Here is a 12,507-nt window from a genome sequence, read left to right on the forward strand (position 1 = left end):
CCAAATGTATTAAAATGCGGAAATCAATGACACATAAAACACTTGATTGTATTTGTATCCATTTTATTGAAATATTGCCCAAATTGATAATGAGCAACACAAAAAAATGACGTTACTATTCAGATGACCCCAAACGACACCACTGCGTAAAGTTCGCTGAGTAAACTCAATGCTTGTGTAAGCTACAGTACAGTATACGCCTTGTGTAACTGAACTTCACAGGGAGGAAAGAGTTAAACGCATTTCTCTCGAACCTCAGGCTTTCTGTGCATGCGTAAATAAACTAGCCCATTTTCATAAAATGTCTGAGAATTCCAATTTTCCTCTTCTCTCCAACTGTCAATAGCGCCGCACGCAGAGAAAACTGCCAGGCTATGCTGCGTAGGACTACTCATTAAAACGGATTGTGCGCGCGCTCCTCCTCAGAACTTTGATCTACTCCACATACCCACCTTAACCTATTCTCTGCAAAATAGGCCTACATGTCATAGAGCAGGCCTATTGTTTAATGTCGTAGTGAGTTTTAGAGTGGGTTTAGTACGTTTAAATTAACAGTTATGGCGAAATGGTCGGTTTTACTCTTTTACCTCCTCCAAGGACTGGCTCATCTTATTACTGGACAGCAGCAGCCACCGCGTGAGCGAGTGGGGCCTTGGCGGCAGAGGATTCAGTGGGAGAATAACGGTCAGGTGTACAGTCTAATGAGCACCGGGTCAGAGTATCAACCACTGGCGCGCCCGAGGAGCCAGTCCACGGTATACGTGAGCACTAGGAGGGATGGCACCGGCCAGACGCAGCCTGGAACGCGGGAAGGCAGAGTGGCTCACATAAGATCTGGACGAGTGGAATCGAATTTAGGCGCGGAACATTTACGGAACCAAACCAACAATGTTCTAGATCCTGGATCTGTAGCTCTAGGACAAGCCAATGGGCAGTACGTGGTGCCCAATGCTCGGCGGCACTCAGGCGCCAGACAGCAACCTGAGGTTCCATACCGAGCGGGAGTGGTGGGGTCCCCTGGCGCACGGCGCTACTCTCCAGAGTACACGTACCGAGTCAACGCATCAGTCCCCGCGCTGCTCCCCGAGTTCTCCGGTAGCGGGATACCGAGGAGAGGAACGCCAGTCACTCAGGATGCTACCGGGGATGCTCGCTCGGGGGTTCATGCCTCTCCACCCCGGGGAAGGGAGGCAGTGCTTGTGCCTAGGGGTGGAGAATACCAACAGATACGCGCTGAGCCGGGAGCATCCATCTCCAGGCAAACCGCACAAACGGAACATTCCAACTCAGGTTATGTCGTCCTCAACGGCAGGGATGCTCCTCCAGTACCCAGACCCGATAACAGTGCTGAGACGTCGATCGAGGCAGCGAGTAACGGCGAGGACATGGTCTCGGACGATCCTAGGAACCCTTTTAAAAACCACCGGAATTCCGTTTTCTACAACATGTACCCCTCCAGAGGCAGAACGCCGGTAGTGCGCACGCGGCGTCCCCCGGCGCCAGCTCCTGGCACTGGATACGGAACCAGATATTTCCAGAATGGTGAGTATGCTAATTGTCGCATGTGTATAATTTTAAATGTTCCTGGTGCAATCGTTATAAGCGATTATAAAGCGATATTTAATGCTTTATATCATTCCCAAGGGCTCCCAGACCTCGTCCCAGACCCGTATTCCATCCAGGCTGGTGCCTACATCCAGCGAATGCAGATGTACTCGCTGCGCTGTGCAGCTGAGGAGAACTGTTTGGCAAGGTAAGTTATAAGCGCCTATGCAACTGGCTTTGTGTGCAATTTATTTTATATTATATGTTCTGTATATCTCTTAAACCACAATACATACACTTTCAGAAAAAAATCTAAATTTTCCCATTGTCTCTTTCCTGCAGTTATGTGTGGTTAATGTAAATAATGCCTTCAATTGGTAATTTGTGACTCAATAAGCAACAAAGAGGATCTCACTTAGCTACTGTTGTTTTCTACAGCCAATACACGTCAAATGTACTAATTTTGACCATTGCAAATGTTTACACGATCTGATAGGATGACAGTTAATGTATCTTTCCATATGTGGTCTCTCCCAGGTCAGCGAGCACAGCCAGGGACATAGACTACAGAGTACTGCTCCGCTTCCCCCAGAAGGTCAAGAATCAAGGCACCACTGACTTCCTTCCGGTCAAACCAAGACACCAGTGGGAATGGCACAGCTGTCACCAGTAAGTAAATCCAAGTAAATTGCATATAGGAAGTAGAAATAACTAGCTCCATTTGTCTCAGGTCTCCCTCATTCCATAGGAATTAGTCACTCCTGACAGGCAATACAAGTTCTTGTGCTGTTAGGGGAATAACCTATGTGTAAATGTAACAATCTGCTGCTGTAATTTTTGTGTTATCTGTGATCGTTTTGTTTGTCTTGTGTAGTTTCTTAATCATTGTACCTAAACTGTAGGTGTAAACATGTATTCTTCAATATTCTTCAAAATCACCGGAAATATGACATTATATTTAACATTCATGGAAAAGAAATACAGGCCGTAGCTATGTTTCCATTAACTTTTACAATGATTTTTTTGTCGACATTTAGAAAGTTGACAAACAGATGCGACAATTGCCTGCTACGGTGCGTTTCCATTGAACTGTCTTGTGTCGATAAAAATTGTTGGGCGTAATGGTGTCACACCCCCAAAAAAGTGTGTTGAATAAAAACAAAGTGGTTGGAGTATTTCCATTATCCACTTAGACTATTTGCGCATTAATTAATACATTCCCGAGATCCTGTATGCCCTTCCACCTATCTGTTTCATGTCTCAGATAACCCGCAAAAGCCAGCATGGAAAGAATGTAAGATTTGACAAATATTTGCCATATTCTAGTCATTCTCATGTGCCAACGTATCGCCAGGGCCCGTACAATGGTGAAACTTACACAACTGTAAATCTGAAATAATTGGATGATGAAACTTGCATACAGCCAACCAGAAAAGCAAGAGGAAGCAATTCAGGCATTCTTGAAGTCTTGACAATCCTTGTCCTGCAAAGAAACATTTTTATAGTGGAAAAATAGATTTAGAAAGCAGAATTGCATTTCAAATTAACTGTGGAGTGGAGCTTTATAGTAATGTGATGACATCACATTCCCCGCGTACCTTCAAAATTATTCAGCAATCATTATTTATTTATTTATTTTGTCGAATAAACCTGGGTCAATGGAAACCTGCCTAATGACTGCTAATGTTAGCAGTAGTACTTGTTAGCACATATACAAACCAGCCCATGGCTCAATATGATCTACCAGTCATCCATTATGCTAATGCCGGGATGGGCAAGTTTGATGGGGGTGGGGGCCACAAAATCCGAACTCATCATGTGGTGTCACAGTGGCTCACGGGTCTACGTACCCAAATCCATACCCACACATGCAATCAGAGCCGGTCCTAGCCTTTTGGGGGCCCTAAGTGAAGGAGTTTTCATGAAAACAAAGGAGAAAAAACTGTCTCTGATAATCACATGCTGCTATTTATTACTGACCAGCAGATGTCACTAATGTGCATTGTGAACAGATAATGAAGTTCAGAGTAATGACCAGTTTTTTTCGTCACAATTTGGTGAAAGTGCCGAAGCCTTCCGAAAGCCTCAGTTTCCCATCACTAGTGCTAACATTTTGTAGTCACATTTTCATTTACATACTTTCTTAGATTGTTTTGGAGAGTTTCCTCTGCGTGTTTTGTGTGCTCTCACCTGTCTGAGTTTTTGAAGGGCCGTCTTTATACTTGACCATAGAGTTTGCTAGAGGTCACACCTGCCATGCATGCCCTCTGTCCACCTCCATGCATCAGAATTCATGGGTGAATTCTGAATAGTACGGCAGCACAATGTTTGAAGTTCACATTTTGGTTCTGATATTGGGGCCTAAGTTCCCCACACAGTGCGTGGCTGTGTGGATGAGTGGGTCAAATTCCAAAGAAATCTGTCGTCTTACTCCCCCAGCAGTCAGGGTTCATTTCCCACTTCTGCCTGTCCAACTTTCACTCCTTTTCTTTCTCCTCCTGTTTTTAATATGTCTAAACAAAGCACAGAAAAAATGAAGGTGGAATTTCACCCCCCAAAAATTCTCCATAGGCCCTATTCAGGCTTAAGATAAGTTGATCTAACATGGACTTAAATCCATATTTCATTGAGTCCATGTTAAGTCTACTTATCTCAAGTTTGAATCGGGCCCCATGTGCTCAGTGTAACAAGGCTGGTTAATAAGCACAACCATTTTGTCCTGAAGACTGGCTGATTGACTTGGGCGGTGTTTTGACAAGCAGGAGACCCAGTGTCTTCTTTAAAATGTTAATCAACATATTGAATGAAAATCATCAATCAATATGTATGCTATAAACCAATAGCATAAATGATTGAATGAGAGACACAGTCTGACAAAATATTCTGTTTGTGTTTTGATCCTGCCTTTTTACATGAACTGAAACACCAAATAGTGTTTTCAAAACACTTTCTTAAAAATAAGAAGAACCACTTTGGGTGTTTCAGAGTACATCCATTCTGTTTTGAAATGCATTCTGTGTATCATAACGGTTACATTGGGTTTACATTCAAACACCCTCCAAACACCAGATTTCAGCTTAGGCGCACTACTTTTCATGGTTTTACTGCACAACGATGGTAGACATGTAAAAACTCCCTCCTTTCTCCTGCCCCAGACACTACCACAGTATGGATGCCTTCAGTAACTATGATCTGTTAGAGGTCACAACAGGAAGGAAGGTGGCAGAGGGACACAAGGCCAGTTTTTGTCTGGAGGACACGGGCTGTGATGCTGGATTCAGACGCCGCTACGCATGCACAGCACATACGCAGGTGAGTACTGCACTACGAACACAACATCATACCATTTTGTGAATCCACAATTGCAGCCCATACACAGGTACGTAATGGTACGGGTACTGCACAAAGTGCTTAGGGACCCTGCTGATGTAACAAAAGGTGAATATGATCCACATTTAGCTATAACTGTGTTTTGTGTTGAACAGGGGCTGAGTCCAGGATGTCATGATACATATGCTGCGAATATTGACTGTCAGTGGATCGACATCACTGATGTTCCTACAGGAAACTACGTCCTGAGGGTAACTACATTATATGATTATTGTCTCTGGATCGCAATTGACAAATAAAACATTTGATTTGATTTGTCTAAAGCTTACAACAGGAACTCTCTGTTTGGTAATGATTAACTTGAAATGCATTTTTTTTTTTTTGCCTAGTCCGATCTCTATGTGCTTTAGCCATCTCACCTAAGCAGTGTTGTTCACACAAATCTTTATTTTCTTAGGTCATAGTCAACCCCAGTTATCATGTGCAAGAGTCAGACTATTCCAACAACGTGGTGAGATGTGATGTCACATACACAGGTACTCAGGTTCAAACACGGAACTGTCGTCTAACCAGGTAAGATTCTCTGTGGTTGGCCAATATATCATAAATTCTCTGTGATTGGCCAATATATCATATATTTTCTGTGATTGGCCAATATAATCATATATTCTCTGTGATTGGCCATGACGTCATAGATATCAATGTCTCACGCCCTGCATAGTTTTTACCATCCCAATGGGCATGTAAGTGCAGAAAATAGAGTCTGGATGGCAAATATACAGTGGGGAGAACAAGTATTTGATACACTGCCGATTTTGCAGGTTTTCCTACTTACAAAGCATGTAGAGTTCTGTAATTTTTATCATAGGTACACTTCAACTGTGAGAGACGGAATCTAAAACAAAAATCCAGAAAATCACATTGTATGATTTTTAAGTAATTAATTTGCATTTTATTGCATGACATAAGTATTTGATCACCTACCAACCAGTAAGAATTCCGGCGCTCACAAGACCTGTTAGTTTTCTTTAAGAAGCCTCCTGTTCTCCACTCATTACATGTATTACTGCACCTGTTTGAACTCGTTACCTGTATAAAAGACACCTGTCCACACACTCAATCAAACAGACTCCAACCTCTCCACAATGGCCAAGACCAGAGAGCTGTGTAAGGACATCAGGGGTAAAATTGTAGACCTGCACAGGCTGGGATGGCTACGGAGACAATAGGCAAGCAGCTTGGTGAGAAGGCAACAAATGTTGGCGCAATTATTAGAAAATGGAAGAAGTTCAAGATGACGGTCAATCACCCTCGGTCTGGGGCCCATGCAAGATCTCACCTCGTGGGGCATCAATGATCATGAGAAAGGTGAGGGATCAGCCCAGATCTACACGGCAGGACCTGGTCAATGACCTGAAGAGAGCTGGGACCACAGTCTCAAAGAAAACATTGTAACACACTACGCCGTCATGGATTAAAATCCGGCAGCGCAGCAAGGTCCCCTGCTCAAACCAGCGCATGTCCAGGCCCATCTGAAGTTTGCCCAATGACCATCTGGATGATCCAGAGGAGGAATGGGAGAAGGTCATGTGGTCTGATGAGACAAAAATAGACTTTTTGGTCTAAACTCCACTCGCCGTGTTTGGAGGAAGAAGAAGGATGAGCACAACCCCAAGAACACATCCCAACGTGAAGTAACATAATTCTTTGGGGATGCTTTTCTGCAAAGGGGACAGGACGACTGCACCGTATTGAGGGAGGATGGATGGGGCCATGTATCGCGAGATCTTGGCCAACAACCTCCTTCCCTCAGTAAGAGCATTGAAGATGGGTCGTGGCTGAGTCTTCCAGCATGACAACGACCCGAAAACACACAGCCAGGGCAACTAAGGAGTGGCTCCGTAAGAAGCATCTCAAGGTCCTGGAGTGGCCTAGCCAGTCTCTATACCTGAACCCAATGAAAATCTTTGAGGGAGCTGAAAGTCCGTATTGCCCAGCGACAGCCCCGAAACCCGAAGGATCTGGAGAGGTCTGTATGGAGGAGTGGGCCAAAATCCCTGCTGCAGTGTGTGCAAACCTGGTCAAGAACAACAGGAAACGTATGATCTCTGTAATTGCAAACAAAGGTTTCTGTACCAAATATTAAGTTCTGCTTTTCTGATGTATCAAATACTTATGTCATGCAATAAATGCAAATGATTACTTAAAAATCATACAATGTGATTTTCTGAATTTTTGTTTTAGATTCCATCTCTCACAGTTGAAGTGTACCTATGATAAAAATTACAGACCTCTACATGCTTTCTAAGTAGGAAACCTGCAAAATCGGCAGTCTATCAAATACTTGTTTCTCCCACTGTAGATGTTTTTCATAATTGTAAAAGCTTTAAATTAGTAAAGTAGCATACTGGCATCCGTAAGTATTCAGACCCCTTGACTTTCTCCACATTTTGTTACGTTACAGCTTATTCGAAATTGATTCAATAGTTGTTTTTTAATTCCTCATCAATCTACACACCATAATGACAAAGCAAAAACAGGTTTTTAAACATTCTTGAAAATGTATTAAAAAGAAACAACTGAAATATACATTCACCTAAGTATTCAGACCCTTTACTCTTTGTTTGTACTTTGTTGAAGCACCTTTGCAGCAATGACAGCCTCAAGTCTTCTTGGGTATGATGCTACAAGCTTGACACACCTGTACTTGGGGAGTTTCTCCAATCTCTGCAGATCAACTCAAGCTCTGTCAGGTTGGATTGGGAGTGTCGCTGCACAGCTATTTTCAGGTTCTCTCCAGAAATTTCAATCGGGTTCAAGTCCGGGCTGTGGCTGGGCCACTCAAGAACATTCAGAGACTTGTCCTGAAGCCACTACGCGTGTCTTGGCTGTGTGGCTTTAGGGTCGTTGTCCTGTTGGAAGGTGAACCTTCGTCCCAGTCTGAGGTCCTGAGCACTCTGGAGCAGGTTTTCATCAAGGATCTCTCTGTACTTTGCTCCGTTCATCTTTCCCTTGATCCAGACTAGTTTCCCAGTCCCTGCCGCTGAGAAGCATCCCCACAACATGATGCTGCCACCACAATGCTTCACAGTATGGATGGTGCCAGGGTTCCTCCAGACGTGACGATTGGCATTCAGGCCAAAGAGTTCAATCTTGGTTTTATCAGATCAGAGAATCTTGTTTCTCATGGTCTGAGAGTCCTTTAGGTGCCTTTTGGAAAACTCAAAGCGGCTGTCATGTGCCTTTAACTGAGGAGTGGCTTCCGTCTGGCCACTCTACCATAAAGGCCTGATTGGTGGAGTGCTGCAGCAGAGATGGTTGTCCTTCTGAAAGGTTTTCCCATCTCCACAGAGGAACTCTGAAGCTCTGTCAGAGTGACCATCAGGTTCTTGGTCACATCCCTGACCAGTTCCCGAACTTCTTCTATTTAAGAATGATAGAGACCATTGTGTTCTTGGGGACCTTCAATGTTGCAGAGATTTTTTGGTACCCCTTCCCCAGATCTGTGCCTCGACACAATCCTGTCTTGGAGCTCTACGTAATATTCCTTCGACCTCACGGCTTGGTTTTTGCTCTGACATGGCCTGTCAACTGTGGGACCTTATATAGCAGGTGTGTGGCTTTCCAAATCATGTCCAATCAATTGAATTCACCACAGGTGGACTCGAATCAAGTTGTAGAAACATCTCAAGATTGATCAATGGAAATAGGATGCACCTGAGCTTAATTTCGAGTCTCATAGCAAAGGGTCTGAATACAAATTTTAATAAGGTACATTTAAATAAAAAATAATAATTTCAAAAAATCTGTTTTTCTTTGTCATTATGGGGTATTGTGTGTAGATTGATGATGAACATTTTTTATTTAATCAATTTTAGAATAAGGCTGTAACCTAACAAAATGTGGAAAATGGGAAGGGGTCTGAATACTTTCCAAATGCACTGTAAATATTAATTGAGACAAAATGTTTCTTAATGTTCATCTCTCTCTTCCTATCTCCACAGGGGTTAAATCATTCCTTGGAATGTAAGATTCTGAGGTATTTTCCTCTTGTCTCTTGAAGTACTGTAAACTACAACAATCTCAACCAGTTGTTGCGTAGGTGTTGTAGATAGTCGTTTTTATAAAATTGTGCAGCATTCCCCTCGAAACTTAATGTGTTCCTTGGGTTATTTAGGGTGTTATATGTTTGGAAATCAGTTGTAAAAGAGGATTTTTTTTACCGAAAACTTTTGTAACATAGGCATTTACTGAGCATTATTACATGACAATGTATTTAATCGATATGACATTATCCGTTGAAGAAGAGTAATATTTTTGTATTATTTAGCATGATCTTGAAAATGGAAGGGAAAAAGGACTGTGCTTGAATTAGACTATGCTTTTTGATATTTGATCTGCAGTTGTATAGTTAGATGCAGTTGAGTAACCACTTGGTGGCCATAATTAATACGTTGCAAATGCCTGACCTGTATGTGCTAAGTATTAATTAAATAATATATTTCCATTCACTTTGTAAGTGTGTATGCATGTGTGAGCGAATGAAGACATTTTTTATTTTAAATTGTAATGAAAAGTTGTTTATATGCCGCTCAAACCTGTTAATATTCCAATTGTTGTCGTTTTTGTTAATGTTGATACAATAAACATGGTGAAGAGTGAGAATGTAAAAAATACGTTCACATCTGGCTATTCTTTTTGTCGCATGAACCATTGGGCACCTTTGTGTACGTTCGATTTTTGTGGAAGGAATTGATCATAAATATACCAACTATATGTTACAAAAAGTGTGTAGAAGGGATATGAGGTATTTTTTTATGCTGCTTTGTAAATACTGCAGTATGTATAGACTGAAATTGTCTCTTTTTACCTCTCTTTACTGGAAACCTTGGTACTGAGAAGGGTTGGGGGTCAATTCCATTTAAATTCCAGCCAATTTAGGAAGTACGCTGAAATTCCAATTCTCTACAAAGCATTTCAATAAGTAAAAATTGCAATTGAAATTTGGCTTACTTTCTGAATTAACTGGAATTGAAATGGAATTTACCCCAACCTTGGTACTGAGTGGAGATGAGTGTGTGCAGATTTTGGCTTGGCTGAAATTACTAAGCCCTGAGGTTGAGAGAGAACCAAACACACAGAGAACCAAACAGTGCAAGCTGCTCTACTGTGGCAGTGTGATCTGTAGCGGTTTGCTTGCTGACAGGGCTGTGTGAAGACAGAGGCCAGAGGATGTTAAACCGCCCTGCCATGGCTACTAAAGCACCGCACAATGCAGAGGGATGAATGAAGCCCTTTTCTCTCTCCGCTTGTAAATACCAAGCACACCTTGACTTCTAGTAGCAGTCTCATGGCCTATATCGGGTTAAGAGGTAAAGGGTAGGGTTAAGGAGTAGAGGTCACATCTCTTAAATGTTATTAAGGTTTTTGTACATTATTCCTGACTCATTTTGACAGAAAGGCTCTTTTTACAAGCCTTTTAGATCAAGTGTATTCTGAAATGAAAGACTTGGTTATTTCACCATGTACCAAACTTGTTATAACACATTTCGTAACTGAAAGAAATTTAACTTTGAATAAATAACCCAATTTGGGAACAAAACATGCATATGCACTATTTAAAGTCACCATAGGAGACATAGACTCTGTTGTGAAAGAACAGTGAACATATAAAATGAACAGCAAATGAGCTGTTTTACACTGGACGCCTCTAAGGTGTGTCTGTGCCAGAATAGATTGTCTATGTTATTGAAATTGTCTGCCTGGAAAATCCCCTCCTCTTTAGTCAACTCCATTCCATCCCGTCTGTCTAGGAATTCCAGCCCAATATTTACAGACAGTCAGTGACAATCTGAGTAAAAGCCAGTAGACTAGACTCAATAGAGCATCAAAGATTGAACCTTTAAACTGTTTGAACAAGAACATTAGATGCTCAGTGCTTGGCTTCTTACACATCTACTGGCAGCCAGGTCTTCTAGAGAGGGCCTGTGCCTTTTTGGACGGGCCTGTCATTTCAAACATGCCATGTTGAAGAGAAGACAGTGTCTGTTTGCTCAGCTGTGAGCCATGCAGCATGAAGAAGAATGCTAGCGCCCAGCTCAGACATCTGAATGGTTCTCCTGGCTAGGGTTTTCAAGGGGAACTAAAGTACATGGAGATGGTTGGCAGCCTCTGCTTAACATCCCTCAGACAATCACATCAACCCAGCTATTGTTGGCGCAACTTGGCAGGAAGGAAACATCCTTTTGTGTGTATCCCAAATGGTACCCAATTCCCTATACAGGCCTAGTGCACTACTTTTGATGAGGGCCCATGAGGGTCTGGTCAAAAGTAATGCTCTATATAGCGCATAGGAAGCAAGTTGTGACACAGACTCCGTATTGGGAGGCATGACATCATATTGGGCCAACATACAGGTGGAATAGACAGAGAGTAGAACATTGACAAGCTCAAAGAAGCTAATACAGGCGCCTGAGCTTTCTGCTTGTTCTTCTGTAGTGTAGTTAGTAACTGCTGCTGCTGCTTAACAAATTCCAACGAGGAACAGCCCGTTACTTAGCTAACTGGCAGCTACATATTTCAGATTAATTTGCTAGCTACTCTATGAGCCATGCTGCTGATCCACAAAAAATGCTCTGGCAAACACAGACTGCGCCTGTGTGGAATCGGTGTTAAGGGTTGGCTGGATATTTGCAGGTCAGATTTGACAAAAAAATGGGCAATGTGAGCAAGGGGCAGGGGCCGGATGCAGTTGTATAGACACAGAGTGCTCCTGGTCTGCGATGTCCTGCAATGTGCTATGCATGCCTGGGGCCGGGTCCAGGGCTGGCCTCCCGAGGCAGGTTGGTTTAGGCACTGAGCAGAGACATTCCACAGCTACTCTGTCATCTCATTGAGATGAGAGATAGAGCTGAGTTCAGCCATAATATACTGCAGGGCTATGGGCCGGTATCCTACAGCTCAGACAGAGAGAGGGTCCAGTTCAGCCATAATATACAGCAAGGCTATGGGCCTGTATCCTACAGCGATGTCGTACAACTGGCAGGCAGGCAGGGACATGCAGACATCCCCACTAACATACAGAATTAAATAAACACTAGCTCGGAAGACTTACTAAACCGGGAGACTACATGTCACACATACACTCGCACGCCTCATCCACCTCTGAGTAAAGTAATGTGTGAGGAGGACCGGTGATGAATTCTGTCTGTGTTTGAAGTTTGGTGGCTTAAAAAACCCAAAACTCATTGACACCCACCAGTCTTTGCATTTAAAGTGGGGAGAGTAACAATACTTAACACTTCTATCGTTTACCCTCCCTTAATTTAACAAAATCACTAAACCATTATTTGTAGGTTGCACACATTCTATGCTGTGACTTGCTTGGGAACCAACCATTATTACACAGTATCTTACAGGCCCAGTGTAGTCAAAACATATATATTTTCCTGTGTTTTATATGTACAATTGAAGTCCGAAGTTTACATTATCTTATGTTGGAATCATTAAAACTCGTTTTTCAACCACTCTACAAATTTCTTGTTAACAAAATATAGTTTTGGCAAGTCAGTTAGGACACCTACTTTGTGCATGCCACATGTAATTTTTCCAACAATTGTTTACAGACAGATT

At 42.6% G+C, this 12,507-nt stretch overlaps 1 protein-coding gene across 1 annotated transcript; it reads left to right on the forward strand.

The window, feature by feature from the left end:
- The first annotated feature begins 283 nt into the window (after window positions 1-283).
- LOC111978867 (protein-lysine 6-oxidase-like) lies at window positions 284-9,551 on the forward strand. Its single transcript, XM_024009103.3, has 7 exons — window positions 284-1,542; window positions 1,645-1,753; window positions 2,083-2,214; window positions 4,701-4,857; window positions 5,031-5,126; window positions 5,333-5,448; window positions 8,880-9,551. The coding sequence occupies exons 1-7, from the start codon at window positions 558-560 to the stop codon at window positions 8,884-8,886; spliced, it is 1,602 nt and encodes a 533-aa protein (XP_023864871.1). The 5' UTR covers window positions 284-557; the 3' UTR covers window positions 8,887-9,551.
- The last annotated feature ends 2,956 nt before the right edge of the window (window positions 9,552-12,507 follow it).

The sequence above is a fragment of the Salvelinus sp. IW2-2015 genome, linkage group LG19, assembly GCF_002910315.2.
Source record: "Salvelinus sp. IW2-2015 linkage group LG19, ASM291031v2, whole genome shotgun sequence".
Lineage (NCBI taxonomy): Eukaryota > Metazoa > Chordata > Actinopteri > Salmoniformes > Salmonidae > Salvelinus > Salvelinus sp. IW2-2015.